Source organism: Equus asinus, chromosome 25 (genome assembly GCF_041296235.1).
Source record: "Equus asinus isolate D_3611 breed Donkey chromosome 25, EquAss-T2T_v2, whole genome shotgun sequence".
NCBI lineage: Eukaryota > Metazoa > Chordata > Mammalia > Perissodactyla > Equidae > Equus > Equus asinus.
Genome location: NC_091814.1, coordinates 14054103 through 14076275, shown reverse-complemented (window position 1 = coordinate 14076275; position 22173 = coordinate 14054103). Strand labels below are relative to the sequence as shown.

Sequence of the window (22173 nt, the reverse complement as noted above, 5' to 3'; positions counted from 1 at the left end):
ATTTTGAGCCTAGTGTAGTTAAGCAGCTCAGTAACAGACGATTATAAAGTTAAGCCAGAGAGCAACAGCATCTCTTTCAAGTTTATTAAAGCCATAATGTGACAGACAAAAGTCAAATTCACCAAACATTGGATTAATACCATTACACTGCATTACAAATATACACTCATGCACCGCATAACAATGTTTTGGTCAACAACGAACCACATATATGACAGTGGTCCCATAAGATTAGTACCATGTACCCTAGGTGTATAGTAGGCTGTACCATTTAGGTTTGTGCAAGTATACTCTGTGAGGTTCACACAATGACAAAATTCCCCTTTCTCAGAATGTATCACTGTTGTTAAGCGATGCATGACTGTAATTCAGATCCCGTTTTTTGAGAGTCCAAGATTTCTCTTGTTAGATTTTTTATTTCCTGACTTTTCTTTTTCTTAAGGATGATTAGCCCTGAGCTAACATCTGCTGCCAATCCTCCTCTTTTTGCTGAGGAAGACTGGCCCTGAGGTAACATCCGTGCCTATCTTCCTCTACTTTATATGTGGGACACCTACCACAGCACGGCTTGCCAAGTGGTGCCATGTCCGAACCCAGGATCCGAACTGATGAACCCCGGGCTGCCGAAGCAGAAAGTGCACACTTAACCCGTTGCGCCACCGGGCCAGCCCCTCTTGTTAGAATTTTTTTTTTAAAGATTTTATTTTTTCCTTTTTCTCCCCAGAGCCCCCGGGTACATAGTTGTATATTCTTCATTGTGGGTACTTCTAGTTGTGGTATGTGGGACGCTGCTTCAGCGTGGTGTGATGAGCAGTGCCATGTCCGCGCCCAGGATTCGAACCAACGAAACACTGGGCCGCCTGCAGCGAAGCGTGCGAACTCAACCACTCGGCCACGGGGCCAGACCCTAGATTGTTTTTTTTTTTTTTTTAAGGAAGATTAGCCCTGAGCTAACAACTGCCAGTCCTCCTCTTTTTGCTGAGGAAGCCTGGCTCTGAGCTAACATCCGTGCCCATCTTCCTCTAGTTTATACGTGGGACGCCTACCACAGCATGGCTGCCAAGCAGTGCCATGTCCGCACCCGGGATCCGAACCAGCGAACCCCGGGCCACCGAGAAGCGGAACGTGCGAACTTAACCGCTGCGCCACCGGGCCGGTCCCAGCCCCTAGATTTTTAAGCATTCAAGGCTATAAAGCATTTTCTTCTGACACAGTATTTGAAAAGACATTTTCCGGCCAAATATCTAACATTAGGGAAACCTTTAAAGACACTGAAGTACATCAAACAAAGGGACTACACAATTCTTAAAAACATTTATGAATAGTAAATGCAAACATGGAAAAGTCTTTATATTATGTTCAATGCAAAAACCAAAGACGGACTATAAATTATTTTTGGGTTTTTTGCATTTAAAATATAAAAATATTGTCCATTGTGATTATGAGCACATAAATTATTTTTGCCCATAAAAAAGGCACAATCTGTAAAATATAAAATAATTGAGTTAGACTGACTGGAACAATGGCTAATTAAAAAAACTTAATACAGCTGTTATAGCTTTTCAACTACACAAAGCTTTTAAACAAACTCCCTCCCTTTTCCACAATATATCTTCTTGGAAATTGGGTGAAGACTTCACAAGTTGGAGAAAAACAGACCCTTGACACATCAGAAGGGAGACACTTCTTGTGACTTTTCACTGGTTCATTGCCCAGTTGCTGGGTACAGCTACACTAGACACTAGATTATAAAAACAAGGAACTATTCAACTGAAACATGAAGATTTGTCCTTTCTAATTTTGCAGTTAAATCATCTGACCAGCATAGGTTGGCTCTTTTTCATCTAACTCTGCCTCCCTGCTATCTTACTTAGACAAATAATCAAATCAGGAAATATTTTATTGACTATAATTGTCTTTACAATCACACTGTACTTTGCCCTTAAACTCTTGAGATAAGAGATCAGACATGCATAAGCAATGAACATAGCCAAAGGAAGTGAAGCTTAAACATGTCTGCACAAAATTACTACTCTGGATCACTTAAATATCGCAAACTTTTTTGGAATTCTGTTTAAGAAATAATAACATTTTGCATCTTACATTTTATTATTTATTTTGCTGAGGAAGATTGGCCCTGAGCCAACGTCTGTTGCCAATCTTCCTCCATTTTGTATGTGGGCCGCCGCCACAATATGGCCACTGATGAGTGGTGTAGGTCTGCATTCGGGAATGGAACCTGGGCCGCTGAAGCGGAGTGTGCTAAACTTAACCACTAGGCCACTGGGGCTGGCCTTGCATCTTACACTTTATTCTAATTTATTAGACTATATTATTTTAATCTCATTTATTGACAGGACAAGAGAAGCACAAATAAAGTAAATGGCCAAAAGTTTCTAAAATGTTTGTTTTCCAATAAACAGCAAATCTATCTGAAAGTAGAGCATTCCTATTAAACTTTTTGTAAGCCAAAATGGCATAAAGTGAAGAAGCAATTACCATTAATTTATACGGGAAAAATTTTTGAGCATTCCCAGAAACAAAAAATAATGTACCAAAATAAATCAAGACAAAGCACAGATGCTCACACACACAGTCCAAAGCTATGGCAGCTCGATGCTGAGATGCTGGATGTAGTTCCCAGGGAAGGAGCTTGGTGGCACCATTCTCACTGCTCCAGGTGTGTGCTGCCTCTATAACAGCTCACTTGCACAACTCACTTCACTTTTTGGCTTTTTTGGCACAAGTGAAAATCCACTTCACGTGTCTTTTGGTAAGCAAAAACAGGTACATATATACTAATGTAGGTATTTCGTAAAAGCGAAGTGGTATAAAGAGAACTTTCAGACAACAGGGGAAAGCTGTATCTCTATTACTCTTCATGTTAACTTGTATGGAAAATGAGATGATGACTATGTAAATAGATAAAATCCTTTAGGTTTCTCACTAGTGATATGCACCTGAAGTCATAAAAATGTTCATATTCTCTCAACTCAGGTGGCATTATTGAGAATGTATCCTAAGAAAATCATCAAAATATGAGCTCCATGAGGGCAAGAAACTTAGTGGCATGTAGACCACTCAAGTATTTGCTGAAAGAATACATGAAATAATCCTGAACACAGAAAAAGTGTTGATCTTTATTCATCATTATTTAGGTTGTTTCCAAATTTCTGTTCTTAGAAAAGTCAACAATAGGGGGATGAATGGTCAAGAAAATTATAGTACAACAATTTGATTAACTATAAAGCAATCATTTAAAATTGTAAATATGAAGAACAAAATAATCTAGAAATATGTTTGAGCCAACGTTATGTTAAAAAGTGGATTATATTGGGGGCTGGACCCATGGCCTAGTGGTTAAGTTTGGCGCGCTCTGTTTTGGCAGCTTGAGTTCAGTTCCCAGGTCCAGACCTACACCACTCATTGGCAGCCATGCTGTGGCAGCAGCCCACATACAAAATAGAGGAAGATGGGCACAGATGTTAGCTCAAGGAGAATCTTCCTCAAGCAAAAAGAGCAAGACTGGCAACAGATGTTAGCTCAGGGTGAATCTTCCTCAGCAAAAAAAAAAAAAAAAAAAGTGGATTATAAAAATGCAATTTCTAAAAGATAACATAGGGGAAAATCTAGGTAATGCTGGGTATAGCAATGAGATTTTAGATACAACAACAAAAACACAATCCACAAAAGAAAAAATTACTAAGCTGAATTTTATTAAAATTAAAAACTTCTGCTCTGCAAAAGACACTGTTAAGAAAATGAAAAACAAGCCACAGACTGGGAGGAAATATTTGGAAAACACATACCTGATAAAGGACTTGTGTCCAAAATATACAAAGAACTCTTAAAACTCAACAATAAGAAAACAAACCACCCAGATAAAAAATGGACAAAAGATGTGAACAGATACCTCACCAAAGAAGATATATAGATGGCAAATAAGCATATGAAAAGTTACTCAATATCATTCATCATTAGAGAATTGCAAATCAAAACAAGATACCACTACATACATATTCAAATACTTAAAATCCAAAAAAAAAAACTGGTAATACCAAATGCAGGTGAGGATATGGAACAAAAGGAACTCATTCATTGTTGGTAAGAATGCAAAATAGTATAGCCACTTGGAAGACAGTTTGATAGTTTCTTAAAAAGCTAAACATAGTCTTACCATGAGATCCAGCAATCACACCCCTGGGTATTTACCCAATAGAGCTGAAAACTTATATTCATACAAAAATCTGCACACAAATGTTTATACCAGCTTCATTCACAATTGCCAAAAACCGGAAGCAATCAAGATTGTCCTTTATAAGTGAATGGGAAAACAAAACTATGATATATGAAGACAATGGACTATAAGTCAACCATAAAAAGAAATGAGCTATCAAGTCACAAAATGATATGAAGGAAACTTAAATGCATATTGCTAGGGAAAGAAGCCAATCTGAAAAGGCTATATACTGTATGATTCCAATTGTACGACATTGCGGAAAGGCAAAGATCAGTGTGCAGCCAGGGGCTTGGAAGGAGAGGAGGGATGAATAAATGAAGCACAGAGGATTTTTAGGGCAGTGGTGAAACTATTCTGTATGACACTGTAACGGTGCCTACATGACACAATTCATTTATCAAAACCTATAAAACTTTACAACACAAAGAGTAAATCTTAACGTATGCAAATATTTAAAAAATCCGTTAATAGGTTGGGGGAATCCCAGATTGTGACAAAAGAATCTAACTGTATTGCAAATATTTTTCAAACAACCTCACTGCATGGGGTAGGAGAAAAGCGGGCAAACCTAAGCAACTGGAAATCAATGAATTCTCTAAGACTAAAGGTAAAAGGGACTGCACATAAGTACTGTATTCAGGTCAATAAAGTTGTTTCCCACAGGGCTACAGGTTAACAATTCTGATATTGCTATACATGTATACCAGAAGTGAACAACTAAGTAAATGAATGGTATACATGGGAAGCCAAGTTTCTCACTGTTGGAGTGGAAATGTACATATCAGCAAGGGGAAGGAGACAAAAGATCCATATGGTAATGGAGTAAAGCTAGAGACATCAGTAAGAACTCATGTTTAACTTAATATAGATACAGATGGTTACATATATAATTATTTATAGACTAGTTTATATACAGGGTAAATATACACACACATGTATTTCTTTGCTCTGTCAGCTAAGAGGGCCAGAAAGACTCTACACCCTAGTAGCAACAACCACACCCAGTGCCCAGATCTTGGTTTTTAATATCATTCTCCAATAAAAAGAACCAGGGCCCCTTGGAGAAATGGCTGATTCTAGGACTGGGGCAGGAAATACAAAAGATGAGCCTAGAGCATTTTGTAGTGCTAGAAGTAAGGAAGTACTCAAAAAAGAAAACAAAAACTTACATTGACAGGGTATGGGAAAAGGGCACACGAGCCAAATGAAAGAGCTACCAAAGGCGAAAGCTGGAACAACTGGAGCAACAAAATAACATAGTACTATCAGATTATATAAGCCAAAGTATAAAATAAATATCCATGAGCCCACACTAATATAAACAAACTGAATAAATTAATACATGGGGGAGAAGAGACAGTCTCCTCCTATGCAGAAGAATTCCAAAAAATTATACAGATACTACACTTTAAAAGAGAAACTTAAGTTTTAAAAGCAAAACTTCCCACTCTTTAAGTATGGGCTGCATTGGACTCCTATCCAAAAGGTACAGTATGAAAAGGGGGGATGGTCTGAGGAGAATAACTACAGTGGAGAAGCCTGACAAACACAATTTCAGCCACATGATCAAGGTCAATAACAACAGTCACAAATCATGATGATGGTGTGTACCCTTGATACGAACTGGGTACTTCACCTCTATGCTCTTCCTCCCCAAAAAATCAAAACCCCAGTCTAATCATGAAAAAATAAATTCTAATAGTCAGGCATCCTATAATACACCTGACCAGTACTCCTCAAAACTGTCAAGGTCATCAAAAATATGGAAACAGTGGGAAGCCCACAGCCAAGATGAGCCTAAGGAGACATGACAACTAAATATAATGTGGTATCCTAGATGGGATCCTGGGTCCTAGATGGGACATTAGGTAAAAACTAAGGAAATCTGAATAAACTATGGACTTTAATCAGTAACACCGTATCAACATTGCTTCACTAATTTTTTTTCTTTTTGCTGGGAAAGATGCACTCTAACATCTGTTACCAATCTTCCTTTTTTTTTCCCCCTTTTATCCTCCCCAAAGCCTCAGTACATAGTCGTAGATTCTAGTTGCAAGTCCTTCTAGTCCTTCTATGTGAGGTGCTGCCACAGCATGGCTACTGACAGATGAGTGGTGTGGTTCCAAGCCTGGGAACCAAACCAAGGCCGCCAAACCAAAGCATGCTGAATTGTAACGACTAGGCCATCAAGGCTGGCTCAACATTAGTTCACTAATTTTAACAAATATACCAAACTAATGTAAGATGTTCTTAATAGGAGAAACTGTGTATGATGCAGTGGGGGAGGGATATATGAGAATTCTCTATACTATCTGCTCAATTTTCCTGTAAATCTAAAACTGTTCTAGAAAATAAAGTCTATTAATTTTAAAAATTAGATTATAAATTACACATAACATGATTTTAACTTCATAAAAAATGCATAAATAAAAGACAGCCAGAATACGAAAACTATTTATGTTAGGATGATAAGATGACAGGTGATTTTTCTTTCTTCTCCTTAGTCTCCAAATTTTCTCTAACATATTTACATTACTTTTGTAATTTAAAAAAATGAATTTTATACCACTACATACCTACTAGAATAGCCAAAATCCAGAACACTGACAACACCAAATGCTGACAAAGATATGAATTAACAGGAACTCTTATTCATTGCTGAAGGGAACACAAAATAGCACAACCACTTTGGAAGAAGGTTTGGCAGTGTCTTATAAAACATACTCTTACCACCTGATCCAGCCAACTGTGCTCCTTGGTATTCACCCAAAGGAGCTAAAAACTTATGTCCACATAAAAACCTGCACACAGATGTTTACAGCAGTTTTATTCATAACTGCCAAAACTTCGAAGCAACCAATAGGTCCTTCAGTAGAGGAAGAGATACACAAACTGTGGTACATCTAGACAATGGAATATAATTCAGCACCAGAAAGAAATGAGCTCTCAAGCCATGAAAAGACATGAAGGAAACTTGAATGTATGTTACCAAGTAAAAGATGACTGTCTGAAAAGGCTACATACTGTATGATTCCAACTATATGACAATCTGCAAGAGGCAAAACTATGGAGACAGTAAAAAGATCAGTAGTTGCCGGGGCTTTGGGGGAGAGAGGAAAGAATAAGCAGAGCATAGAGGATTTTTAGGGCAGTGAAACTATTCTATGTACTATAATGGTGGATACATGACACTATAAATTTGTCCAAACCCATAGAACACACAACATCAAGAGTGAACCCTAAAGTAAACTATGGACTCTAGGTGACAATGATGTGTCAATGTAGGTTCATCACTTGTAACAAATGCACCCCTCTGGCAGGGATGTCCATAATGGGGGAGGCTACGCATGTGTCAGGACAGAAGATAATGGGAAATCTCTGTACCTTCTGCTTAATTTTGCTGTGAACCAAAACTACTCTAAAAAAGAAAGCCTATTAAACTTTTTAAATGAATTTTAAATGTTAAGGGTGAAATCTCAAAAAACTATATATCAAAGTGGATCTGACCTCTGCTGTCAAACACTAAAATTGCTGACCAGAAGACTAGGACTCTATCATGGTTTCCTAATGAAGAATTCAACAACAAGATGGAGTGAGCTATTCCATTTTCTGCCAGGAAAATCAATCCAAGGTCTGAATGAAATCTTCAAATCAGAAAAATGCTATAGTGGGGCTGGCCCGATGGCCGAGTAGTTAAGTTTGCATACTGCTTTAGCAACCCAGGGTTTCACTGGTTCAGATCCTGGGCGCAGACTTAGCACCGCTCACTAAGCCATGCCAAGGCGGCATCCCACACAGCAGAGCCAGAAGGACCTACAACTAGAATATACAACTATGCACTGGGGGTCTTTGGGGAGAAGAAGAAAAAAAAAGGAAGATTGGCAACAGATGTTAGCTCAGGTGCCAATCTTTAAAAAAAAAAAAACCTATAGCTTTAAAGAGTTAAACATTATTTTATTTTCACTTAGGAAGCTAGATACACAAAATAATTTCACTAATTGTCACTTATCCCTGTTTTTGTCCCTGCCCACCAATCAAAACAAACAAAAACTATCTTGCCTCTCTTCGGTTATGATTTAGTGTAACCATTTCCCAGCCTGAACAACTGCTAAATACAACTGAGCAGAAAATGGCCACATCAAAGTTACAGGGTCTCAAAATTACAATTGATTTGTTTTCTCTTCTTGATTTTTAAGACCATTGTTATGTAATGCAATAATTCCGACAGTATTCTTTACTAGGAAAATAGAATATAAAAATAAAGTATCTTGACTCAAACTACAGTCAAAAATAAAAACAAAACAAAAACTCATCTTATTCTAAGCCTCATCTTTAGTAGATGGGACGAAAACAACAAAGGTCAACTACATGTAGGCCAAATTAAATGATGTCCAACATTCTATGGCGAGCCACAGTTCACAAAATCTTTGGTGCCTTTAAGTATCAAAAGCAAAATTCAGTACTTATACCAATACTTTAAAGCACCTACATCCAGAAATTTAACACAGGGCAAAAGAGAGTATTAATAACACAGTAAGGCCCTGGCAGGGTTGAAAAACTGAGAAGCACGTCAATCAAAATCTGGTCTTGCCAAAGAGGGGAAAAAAGAATAAATAACTTGTCAAATCAGCTGCTTACCATCACCCAGACTTTTACCCTTGGCCAGGTGTTCTATTCACAAAGAATGATGCTCGAGGCAGGAAAAGTACAAATAAGGGTCATCTGTCTTTCAATCTTAATAGCTCCAGCCAGAGGTAAACAAGGGTTTATTACTTGGGAAGGAGTAATAGATTCTTCAGACCCTCTAGTTCCAAGACAATCAGTATATAAATATAATCAATGCAGGTAGATTTATTTCTGAATAAACGAATCATATTTGTCATTCAGGAAAAAAGTATAATAAGGCTTAAGGCTTTAAGATATTTTAAAAACAAACACAAAATTATAATCCAGCTATTCAGAAGAAAGGTTCATTTGTTATCTGATAATTACCTGTAAGGCCAATGTAACTACTTGTCACCAAGAATAAACATAAACTTGTTCATTTCCCTCCTAACAGAATATAAAATTCCAGTCTTAAAATTTTAAAACAGCCTCCTATATTAAAATCATTAAGGCTATAAACCTGTATCCCAGGTTGCCAGGACACATCTAGCTTCTACCTGTGGTCCTGGCATAATTAACGGGCCCCTTTCGTTTTTAAAAGTGCCTTGGTTTGGGCAATAAACTATATAGTCCTCCGAGATTTGAACACCGTGTGTCTAGGAGACTCCTGTTAAGATGCACATGGTCCTTGGGCACTTGCATTTACTAGTTTAGATAGCTATGTGCAAAAAAAGTACTTATGAGGACTTGGAGGAATTGCTCTAGATTTGTTGGGGTTGGGTTGTGGGGGTGAGATTTCAGGTCAACAGGGCTTTAAAAATGACCTGAGGCTTCTATCCTTACCTCCCCTGCCAAATCTTGTCTAGTCAGGTGCTATCTTTATTTTCTTGACCCTCCCTGGGTTTACTCCAGGATTGAAATTGTCTGTTAATCTGCCAGATTCTTCATCCAAACCGTAAATTTCCTAAGGGCAAGGACTACATGCTATTCAGCTTTCCATCCCCAGTGTCTGATCATGTTTTTGTCACACAGTAAACACTCATTAAAATTTTTCCCGGAATGAATGAAAAATATTATTAAGGCCAGCACACAAACACAATAATAGTTTTCCTTCAAGCACTTCCACAGTTTCATTCCTTATTTTTAACTTTTACACTGGTTTCACTGTTTGGGGGAAGTACTAAAAATATTATGCAAGCTCTACATTTTGCAAACTTTAGCATTAGTAATCATTTTGCTTTCTATTATGGAAGGTAGTAGGAATAATGCTTAAGAGTAAAATACCACAGTCAATTATACAAGCAATTTCAAAGCAAGGCTATGTTATTTTTTATTCAAATATGTTGAGAATAAAAGTAACTAAATTGTTTTTATTAATTTTTAAATAGGAACATTGATTCCAAGGATAGCAAAATAAGGTAAGGAGAAGGAATAAGAAATAAACATGTTGACATTTAAAAAGCAAGTCATTACACTGTTTTCATCTTTTTACTTTTCATGAAAAGTAAATGCACCACATAAAGCACAACGGATTCCCTCACACAATAGAGGCTAAAAAATTACCGGTAAAGTCTTAAAGAAAGTACTGATACTACAACTATAAAAATATACAACATCAACATTTTATTTTGATAGGATTTGTTTGCTTTTCAATTTTTATCTTTAAGAACTTGCAGATAGCAACTCTATGGTTCTATCCAAATGTAAGGCTGGATGTGCAAATGGGTTACTTCCTCATGCTGTGGAATACTGAATGTTAGATATGAGTAAGAAAGTTGCTCATAGCCATAATGGCTTCCCTAGCCTGACTAACTCATTTCCCTCCTATGCACACTATTTCTGAGGATCCCTCACTCAGTTATTCACCAGCAGAAGAAACACAATCAATCCTAGATCATTTCCTAGCACCAACCCAAGAGTTTGAGATCTGCTATATTTTGAACCACTGCCTATATGGCCAATTTAAATGCAACCCCCAAATGTTTTTAAGCTTTTGGTAAGTTTGTTCTGGGACAACAGCCTGCATCCTCAATCCCAATACCTATTTCCTAAGTATTCAATTAGTCTCAAGAGGTACTGTCATGAGTGTGAACAGAAGTGTAAATCTATCATTACTATTGAAAAAACAGCTCAAAATACCTTCATCTATGAAAGACAGCCTCTAAAAATTAGTAAGAAGAGATATACTCTTGAAGGGATATGGCCCTTTAGCAATCAAATACTACCCTTTAATCCAAATTAAATTTGGGCAACTTCTTTTGGAAGCCGGGAAACACAGACCACAGTTTCACAGTAAATTGTAGTCTATTTCAACATATCGAATAAGAAGAAAGGTACAGTAAGACCTTTTCCAAATCAGCAATAGACAGGATAATTGGGTAAGACAGGGAAATCTAAAGTAATCTATGAGCACATAACTCATAAGGGGAAACTTTAGTGTCACATTTCCGTGGATTCAAAACACGAGGTAAAGAGAACAACATTCGTCGCTGTTTCCAAGTAAAGATAGATGCAAGTTACATTATTTTGTGAAAACAGATCCAAAAAGTAGTTTTTAACCCTACCAGAATCAAAATGACCATAATATTGGGTAAAAATAATTAAGTAACCCATATGGTACATTCAGTAGACAAACTACACACTTTACAAATTACAAACTTTATGGATGATTAAACTGATCAGTAAGAGAAGTGGAAGAAATTTCCAAAACTTTCACACAAGTCATCACATTTTCCCAGATCTCCATGTATTAGTTTAAGCAATCTCCCAGTTTTCAAAACATACTAAGTAAATATAACTAGAACTAGACAGACACATAAATATAAAAGTACTGCAGTATTGGGGTGGGGGAGAGAGAACTTCCTGCTTAATCTCACTGAATAGTTAGTTCTGTAAGAGTAATCAGGCTCTTGAACACAACTGGGAGAATATCCATATGCGCAGCTGACTCTCTGCAGACTGCTCTGCACTTTTCCAAAGAGAAGTAAACTAATTACTTGTGTTTCAAGTCCATAGAATGCACAGATGTGTCATTCTGGTCTTGCTCTGAGGTGGGACATAAGAACCTGAAGTTTCAGATAGCTTAAGCAAAAACAAATCTTTTTTTAAGATTGGCACCTGAGCTAACATCTGTTGCCAATCTTCTTCTTCTTTTTTTTTTTTTTCTTCTTCTTCTCCCCAAAGTCCCCCAGTATATAGTTGTATATTCTAGTTCTGGGTCCTTCTAGTTGAGGCATGTCGGACGCCACCTCAGCATGGCCTGATGAGCAGTGCCACGTCCATGCCCAGGATCCGAACAGGCGAAACCCTGGGCTGCCACAGGGGAGCACGGGAACTTAACCACTGGGCCGCAGGGCTGGCCCAAACAAATCATTTTTTAAAAGATGTTTTCATAACAACAGAAGTTCATGGAAGGAAGTACACAGAAGGACACTCACCACAGTTCCTTACTCTGCAACTTTAATACCTTGAGATAGGTGTATTTCCTCAAGTGTTATGAGAACCCTATTTAGTTAGCAGGGAGCAGTAAATAAAAAACGAGAGACTGCACACATACTAGCTAGTACTCGACTAATACCACATCACAAAATTTAATCCTCAAGTACCCCCCACATTACTGAGAGAAAGCAAAAATTCACTTTGTGGTCACCACCAATTCTAAAACTTACTTGAAGGATCTTTGTATGAATTTTCATTTTGAAAGTAGACTGCAGGTAAAAATCTTGGTATTATATTAAAGTTCTCTGTCTTCAGTTCCCTCAACTCCCAAAACATGCTGTACACCAAGATAAAAGATCTAAATTAAAGGAAGCATCTTCAAACCAGAGGAGCAAACCTGGAGGAAAGTACAGCTAAAACAGAACATCATAGCAACGGCAGAGCACACACAAGTGGGCCTGCAGCATTTAAGGATCAAACTCATGAACTATAAACACAACAATAAGTATAGTCATTTAAAACACAGGAGAAAGAGAAATTGATATTTGAGAAGCTGGATTGGATCGTGAGGTAAAATACATACACAAATTAAAGGCAACCAGCTCCTCACCAGCTGTTGCCAGCTCTGGGTGTCAGAGCTTAGCTGTTCTTAGTTCCCTTCTTTATATAGTACAAGACAGCCCAGGAGACTGGATGCTCTGAAATTCTTCTAATTCTAATACAGTGATTTTCCTCTTTGGCCTCGGAAAAGTTACTCAACCTCTTTGGGTAAATAATTAAATAAAAACTAAATTCACAGGGAGTCCTGAGTATTAATGCACATACAACTTTACTCTGACCTCAAAAACAGAATAAAATCCAAACCTCGCAGCACTGCATTCAAAGCCCTTTTCTATCTAACTTGAAGCACAACTGTCTAGAAACAAGGAGCAACTTTAGATTCCCTGCTGTCCTAAGAACTTTCCACATCTTCCTCCCTTAGGACACGCAGTTTTCTCAGCCTATAAAATCCTTCCCCGTTCTCTGACTCCTGAAATTACACTTGTCCTTCAGTCACAGTTTACCTATCTACCCACCAATCTTCTTAAGCATATTCACTCTTTCCTCTAACCTCCCGTTGTATTTTTCATTTATCTCCATTATTTCACTTTGCTTTACACACAGTAAGTTGTCTACATGTACCTCCCCCACTGCAGTGTAAGCTGCTCAAGGGCAGGCACGCAGAGACTCTGACTCACACAAGCCTAACAGTACTTCACACATACTTTGTACTTAATTGTGGAGCCAGACTGAATATGAGGTGATATTAGTGGGCCAACATGAGAAAAGTGACGCCCTAAATCACTGTTTTTCAGTGGATCACAAGCTAATGAGTCATGAAATTAATCTGGTGGTCCACCATAAGAATTCAAAAAACAAAACAAAACAAAAACCCCAAAATACTGAACAGACTAAAAAAATACCAGAGTACATGATACCAGTAAATACAGTTTTGTGAAACTTGTTTCAGGTGTTTTTTTGTATTTATATTGGGTTGTAAAATAGAATGTATCTTACTATGAGTTGCAATTTTTTTCCAAACGTGGGGCTGGAATTGTACCACCTATACATAGGCTGTTACTGGACTGCCCTAGTGAAGCACAGAAACCATCTACAAAGCTGTTAGTAGAAGAACAGAATGATCCTGACCAGCTCTAACCTAAACCCAGACAATATCCTTTGTATCAGTAATGCCATCCTCTAACAAATGAACTCACCACCGATCATGCTCCCAAAGCACTGTGCAGTGATCATAAATTGTAACTGTTTGCTTGTCAATTGAGTCTCTTTGCTTATCTACCAGATCATAAGAATTACTCCCAATGGGACTTATCTTAAAAAATAATTATCCCTGAGAGCATGGTAACAAACCCTCACCTGAAACAAACTCATCAGTGGCGGCTGGAAAGAGAACTCTTCTTCAAAATAACTTATATGACCCAGACAAATCTTCACGTTACTAACAAAAGATCTTTTCCTGGTCACAGCAACGTTGTGGAAGTGATTTCTGAGGGGAAGATAATGCTATTTTCAAGCTCAGTTTTATCTGTTTGCCACCTCAATTTTAATTACCTATGGAATTAAAAGTATTTCTTGGGGGTGCCAGCCCCATGGCCTAGTGGTTAAGTTTGGAGTGCTCCACTTTGGTGGTCCAGGTTCACAGGTTCAGATCCCAAGCACAGACCTACACTACTCATCAGCCATGCTGTGGCGGTGACTCACATACAAAATAGAGGAAGACTGGCACAGATGTTAGCTCAGGGCGAATCTTCCTCAAAAAAAAAAGTATTTCTGGGGCCGGCTCTGCAGCTGAGTGGTTAAGTTCACGTGCTCTGCTGCAGCGGCCCAGGGTTCGGATCCTGGGTGCGGACATGGCACCGCTCGTCAGGCCACGTTGAGGCAGCGTCCCACATTCCACAACTAGAAGGACCTGCAACTAAGACATACAACTATGTACCAAGGGGGTTTGGGAAATAAAGCAGGAAAAAAAAAAAAAAAAGATTGGCAACAGTTGTTAGCCCAGGTGCCAATCCTTAAAAAAAAAAAAGAAGAGGAAGATTGGCAACAGCTGTTAGCCTAGGTGCCAATCTTTAAATAAATAAATAAATAATTTTTTTAAAAATTAAAAAAAAAAAGTTTTTCTTAGGGTTGCATCAGGCTCTCTTCACTGATAACCAACAGAGAAAAGACAGCAAGAAATAATAGCAAAGAATGACTGCTTTGGTCCCCCATCTCCCACCCAATTTAACAATACAAGAGACATGGTAAATAAAGATATCAGACAGTTACATTTCACAATCATAGAACCAAAGCTCAACTGCTATCCAAGTTTACAGGAATAAGACTGAATTTTAAGAATTTTAAAAATTTTAAGGGACTATTCAGTCAAGAATAGCTGACTATTAACAGTCAAGAATAGATGAGAAAACAAAGAAATGGAAAATACACTGGATTTAGAGTTCAAAGACCTGGGTTTAATTCTGGTTAACACTCATTAGTGCAACACTCAGTTTCCTCTCTTATGAAATAGAGATAATACTCCCACATTCATTCAGCAAGTATTTATTGAATAATACCTTCCCTGCACCACTAGGCATTTGGCTAGGGAAACAACATAGATGTAGTTCTTGCCCTCAAGGAGATTATATTTTCCCTGTCTCACAAGGCTGTTGTGAAGATCAAATATAAAAACACTGTGCAAACTCTAACACACTACACAAACTGCAAACTGATACAATGATGATCAGTACTATTAACTTGTTCTACCTCTTAACCACCCATCTTTATTACAACAGCTTAGCAAGATTCAACAAGTAAAGTAAAGATGATCAGATATAATAGCTAACTATCTACAGAACCGATTTTCCTAAGGGGTGAAATTCAGGAGCCTAAATAAATCACTATTTGTTAGTATACTCTTAGCTCACAACTCTTAAAATAACCATGAAGATAAAATGAACTGAGAATTCAAGGCCTACAACATGTAGTGTCGCTCTACGTATGGATTGGGCATGTGGGTTGCATTACGCAGACCCAGCAAGGGAGTGAAAAATAAAGATTTCTAGGCTCCATGCAAGCCCTACCGAATCATAATCCTTAAAGGGTGAGCCTGAGAATCTATAATTTTCTTTTTTTTTTTTTGAGGAAGATTAGCCCCGAGCTAACATCTGCTGCCAATCCTACTCTTTTTGCTGAAGAAGACTGGCCCTGAGCTAACATCCATGCCCATCTTCTTCTATTTTATGTGGGATGCCTGCCACAGCATGGCTTGACAAGCAGTGCATAGGTCCACATCTGGGATTCGAACTGGCCAACCCTGGGCTATTGAAGCAGCACATGTGAACTTAACCACTGAACCACCAGGCCGGCCCCGAGAATCTATAATTTTGACAAGCACACCCAGTGATTCTTATGCTCACTAACGCTTGAGAATCAGTGCCATAAAAAATTTCCTTTGGGGGCCAGCCCAGTGGCGCAGCAGTTAAGTTTGCATGTTCCACTTCAGCGGTCCGGGGTTTGCTGGTTCGGATCCTGGGTGTGGACATGGCACCCCCTGGCAAGCCATGCTGTGGCAGGCGTCCCACATATAAAGTGGAGGAAGACGGGCACAGCACGGATGTTAGCTCAGGGCCAGTATTCCTCAGCAAAAAGAGGAGGATTGGCAGCAGATGTTAGCTCAGGGCTAATCTTCCTCACAAAAAATTAACTAATTAAAAAAAAATGCCTTTCATCAATAACCATGATTTCAAACACCATTTCCAAAATCTACCTAGAAAATCTAAGCCAAATAGAATTCAGCTACAATTGAGAAAGCAGCTTTTGAGAAAGTCCTTAGCAGTCAATGTCACACGACTCACATGTAACTTGTAAAAATATTTCTTGTGGCAGCAACTTCTTTTTATTCAATGGTTTTCAAACTTTCACATAAAATGAAGCTCAAAAAAAAGACTGCCCATGAGATAGTAATAAGCTATTAAAATTAACTCTAAATAAACAAATTTCCATAAATATATAGCTTTACTTTTTCTTACGGTTTCACTTTAACAAGGGAAAGTTGATGGGTATATTATCTTGTAGCTATCAAGGAGGAAAGTATACACTCTCTGCCTAGAATAAATATATCATGTTTGCAAGCCAACCTTAGGGGTCCATGCTTATTAAAGATCACACTACCCAAATACCAAAGAGACAAAACAAACTAGCCAACAGACAAACCTAATCCTGCAAAAATACAGAGGGTCCCTGGGGCCGGCCCTGTGGCTAAGTGGTTAAGTTCGAATGCTCCACTTCAGCTGCCCAGGGTTTCACTGGTTGGGATCCTGAGTGCCAACATGGCACCACTCATCAAGCCATGCTGAAGCTGCATCCCACATGCCACAACTAGAAGGACCCACAACTAAAAATATACAACTATGTACCAGGGGCTTTGGGGAGAAAAAGGAAAAATAAAATCTTTAAAAAACAAAAAAAATACAGAGGGTCCCATATCCATATTCACTGCACTCTTAAAGCCTCCCAAGGGTATCCCTCAAGAAATCAATGAACAGCCCTTGGAACTACTTTAACTTTAAGAAAACTAACCTGAAGTCAAATCTTACTTCACAAACTATATAATTAGTGCAAAGACATATTTATTTTGGTTCTATCTGTTGAAAGCATCCTTCACTCATTAGCCTCCAGGTATACAGACATCAAAGGAAAGACACTCAATGTATGTTATGCTGGGAAAAATTACAAGGTGGAGACTAACACTGCAAGTCAAGAAAACTTTCCATCTGCAGTAAAATTTAGAGCCCAGGGGGCTTGTTCATACTCCAGAACCAAGCCCTGCAATATGACTCTTTTCTGAACCAGTTAGAATCTAGTCAGTTTTGATGGGAGAAAGGACAAACTGAACCATACTGAATTTAGTTTAATGACTGTTCCAAGATTCACGAAGGACAGGGCCTTGTTAAGCAAAGACCCCGCTTAAAAGAAATACAAAGAAACTGATGTTCTTACTTTTGTCCAAGCTTGTATGTCCTCAAATCTCAAAGTTACTCTGTCCTTTCACATCTCTAGCAGTTGTTCAAACAAGAGCAATACATGAAAATTAGAACAAAATAATTTGTGTAGAGGAGGAAAGTATCTAAAATAGGAAAAGTCTTAAACAGCAATTGTCAAGGTCCAGACATCCACCTATGACTTCATACAAACTACATCTACACAATGATGATCTCTCCGTGCCTAACCCTGACCCCACTTGGCACTTCATCAACTGGGACAACACAGAGGTTAACTAAAGGAACTCAGGTGAGAGACACAGAAAAAAGCTCTAAGGAGTGTGTTGCCTAAAGAATGCTTTAGGGAAATCAGCATCAAGTTAACCAAGATCAAAACAAGTAGTAGACACAAACACCCCTCAAGAATCATGTCTGTTTGGTCACTGATTTCCTCCCCTCACCTGAAAACCTAAGATGCAGACTTTGGAAAAAGGGAAGGAAAGCAAAAGAAATGGTATAGTTGCGGTCATAGAGAATTTACCAACTAGCTCGACTCCGTGTTGCAACTGTCACTATTTTCACTATAGTAGCAGAGGAGCTTCAAAGAATCTGGAAAGCAAACCACAGTTGGAAGGTGAGAAATGAATGACAGGAAAATGTCTTTACTTTTTCAGAGAACCAGAGAAAGATTCTCTAAGCAAAGAATGTCTTTCGCGCTGCCCACTAAAAGAGACAAAGTTCTCTCTACCTAGCACCAAGGACGTGCCGAAATGGAGTCTTTTCTCTGGAAGAAGGAATGGGCCTAGACTGGAACCTGGGCCTGAGGCAAGTCCTTCTACCTGTACTGGGGGATGATTTGAGGTCTCCTTCACAGCACCTTGTTTATATCTGGACTCTGCTGCAAAAACCACAATAAAGGCAAGAAGCCACCAACTCTGTTATTGGCATATATGTATATACTTGAAATGGTCGATCACATTAACTGTAGTCTTCTACAGAATTGTTTTGGTCTAGTTCCTTTAGTTTCTGAAAGAATAAATGAGTTAGAACTTTATGATCAATTTATAAATTTAGGTAAATACTTCAGTTTTAAATTTAAAAATAAACAAACAGCTGGATCCAAAGTTAAAGTTCCAAAGGGAAAAGAAAATAACAATTCTAAGAATTTCTATCAGGAGGAAACATCAGCCACAGATTTTAAGATATCTAGAAAGAAAAGAATTAGGCACCCAAGTACAAAGTAAAGGGGCACTATTGCATTCTATATCTGAATACTCTGACCCCCAAAAGATTAAGAACATAGTGCCAAAGAATGCTAGAAAAAAGTATGTAGGACATTAAAGGAAAAAGAAAGCATCTATATACAGGAAGGACAGAGCAAAAGTATAAAACTCCAAACCCTTGCTTTGGTGAGCTATGCCTTCTTGAGGCGGAAGGTAAGAGAATATAGAATGAGTGGATACCAGAGAATAAGAATGTCAAGGATAAGGGCAGGGGGCATAAGATGACTAAGAAGGGATGGACTCCTCTATAGGGCAGACCTTCAAGACACTATCCCCTTTGAAACCTTGCGCATACTCACTGTTTTACTAGAGGAAAGACTGAAAGTTGTGAAAATTATGATTAGAATAACATTTATAAAAAATGAGAGACTTCATGAGGGCAAATCCAAGCACTGAGGGAGAGGGCACAAGTGTGAAAAAAGAACACACAAGACAGATTCAGGAAGAAGGAGAGAGAGAGACAGAGTTGAAGACTGCTAAGGAGAGTGGAGACGAGAGCACACCCCACCTACCAGTCAACCCGCAATCACTATATACATTTTAATACAAAGTACAGAAACACAAATGTAACACCTGGATGAGAGGAGTGGAGGAGGACTGCACAGAAACTGCAAGACAAGGCAGCATCCTGCCAGAGCTTTAAGGCATGCAATGGGGAAGTCAGGATGGAGGATGAAGGGGGAGGGACTGCAGCAGGGAAAGAGGATGGGCTGCAGCAGCAGAAGGGGCCTTAAGACAGAAGGAAGGGAAAGCAAACGCAGAGGAGAGAAAGAATAGGATAGTCAAGTGTGGGCTCACAAGAGAATAGAGGAGGAGAGAGAATGGAAACGGCGTGCCCTGAAAAACTAAGGAGGTCAAAGACCCAAAAGGGGGTTGTAGTCTCAGGGAAGTAGAAACTAAGGAGAGCTCTACCATAAACCTGACTACAAAGAAGTAGGAGTGTGGTGCAAGAGTGAAGACAGGGGGCCAGAACAGGGATGCTCTCAGAGGGATGCGGTGATGGAGACCCCAGATTCAAAAATCCTGGTGTAACATGGGCACTACTGCGAAGAGAAACTATGGTGTCAAAGACCCAACCGCCGCCGCCACCACCACCAAAAAGGCATGCAAGGGTCAGAAAAGAAGGTGTACTCGGAGAAGGAGTACAAAAAGGAGGGAAGGAAAGGGTCACATGGTAGGCTAGCAAAATACAAGAGGTGCTTAACCATAAGGAGAGGGTAACTAAGGAAAGAAAAGCAGAGCTGTGTGGAGGGATGATGTTTCTGGAGGAAAAGTAGGAGCAGACCAGAGGTCCTGCCTACTCGGTCTAGAGGGCAGAACGGCCGGTCCTTCCTCGTCTGCTGGGCCGGTCCACGGGGGCTGAAGGCAGTGGTGGAGAACAAGAAACTATGATGACAAAGATGAGAACTTGGGGAGGACACACAGTGGCTGGGTCAGAAAAGGAGATGCTGTCAGTGAGGAGCAGAAGAGGTTCATCACGAGGAAAGCGAGGGGCAGCGAGGAGCAGAAAGCAGCATGCCGAAGGGGAAGGCAAAGGGACAGAAAAGAAGGCAAGGGAATGGAGGGCAGGGGTAAAAGCAGTGGGGGCAGGGACGTGAACTGGAGATTACAGGGAGGGGGGTGGGAGTCGCAGAAACCCAGGGTGTGGGGAGGGTCAAGCCCCAAGGAGGTGCCGGGCCAGAAGGGGGCGGGGGTCCGCAGGGCCGGTTCGGGGGTTGGGGGAAGGTGCGGCCTGAGGATGACAGGGGTAGAGGGGAGAAGCAGGGACAGGCGGAGGGGATGGGGCGGGGTGGGGCGCCGGGCGCCCCGATACTCACACCTCCAGAATGCGGTCCCCCTTGCGCACCCCGGCCCGATCGGCCGCCCCCCCGGGCAGCACGGCGCTCACATGCTGCAGCGGCGCGTACAGCTCCCCGTTGATGCTCCGCAGTTGCCCGCCCTCGCTCACTTGGCCCCGCACGTTGAAGCCGTAGCCGGACTCGGACTTGACGATGCGCACGACCCGCGGGCCGCCGCCTCCCCCGCCGCCGTTCCCGGCGCAGTGGAGCCCAGACCCCCCACCGCCGCCGCCACCTCCGTTCCTGTGAGGGGCTGAGGGGTGAATCCCTTCCCCGTCCTCGTCCGCCATCTTGCGAGCAAGCGAACCGTACCCCCGCCCCACTACGCCTCCACTCCCTCCCCGCGCGCGCTCGCCCTTCTCAACAGCCGCGCGACCCCCGGCGCGCGCGCCCGCTCCGTCGACCGCGGGACCCGAGTCGGCCACGGAGCTGCCGGCGAGGGTAAAGGGGAGGCAGGGGGCGGGGGGAAAGGACGGTTAGGCACCGTGGAGCCTCCTGGGAGATGTAGTTTTTGGGCGGTGGGGGCGGGGAAAGGGCCGGACCCGGGCCGGAGCTGAGGTCATATGACGCAGTTAGGGAGCAAAGCCTGCTGGGAGTTGTAGTTTGTCTTTTATGCTCCTAGCAGATTCGTCTGTTGGACCGTGAGCCGCTAACCCGGCATGGCGCTTGGTTGACTGACTCAGTTGCTGACGTGATGCAACTTTTTTTTTGTTCTTTCATTTCGTACCCTCTAAAAACAGTAATATTAGGACAAATTGACATTTGTGAGTCAACACAGTCTTAAATTATAACAACTCATTTGCTCAGTACCTATGTGTTCACATACATGGCCCTAACAACCTCGTGAGACTACTGGATCATGAGTTAGTTTCTCTCTCTATTTCACATATTAGGAAACGGAACCTTAGAATGCCCAAGTCATTCAGCTATTAAGTAACAGGAACTAAGGCCAAGTTGTTTTTGTGCAACTTTCTTTTCACGTATTGCAGCTACATAAAAACTGTGCCCCAAATGTACAAAAAGCATATGTAGAGGAAACTATGGTCTCAGTGTTTTAGAACTGGGTATTAGAATGACAAAGTAATAATTTCAATTGAGCAGTGATTTTGAAGTTACCTTTATTTCTAATTCATTTTGTTTCCCCCAGCAGCACAGCAGAGTTCTTCGCAAATGGCAGCAATTGATATTTTTTGGCTACCTTCCCAAACGCAGACTTCAAGAGACTGTACACAGTGCCTGGCAAAGGC

General features: G+C 40.3%; 1 protein-coding gene across 5 annotated transcripts in view; it reads right to left on the bottom strand.

The window, feature by feature from the left end:
* Positions 1-21428, bottom strand: part of SNX27 (sorting nexin 27) — a 67250-nt gene extending 45822 nt beyond the window's left edge. For 2 of the 5 annotated variants that reach the window (XR_001402420.3, XM_044757648.2), the window contains exon 1: positions 20906-21381. Coding sequence is in view for 4 of the 5 variants with exons in the window: in XM_044757648.2 (XP_044613583.1) it covers positions 20906-21216 (311 nt within the window). In the remaining variant the exon portion in view is untranslated. Of the gene's footprint in view, positions 1-20905 lie in introns of all 5 variants that reach the window. The other 3 variants (XM_014868200.3, XM_044757650.2, XM_070496914.1) reach the window with 3 other exon arrangements.
* Between the last annotated feature and the right edge of the window lie 745 nt (positions 21429-22173).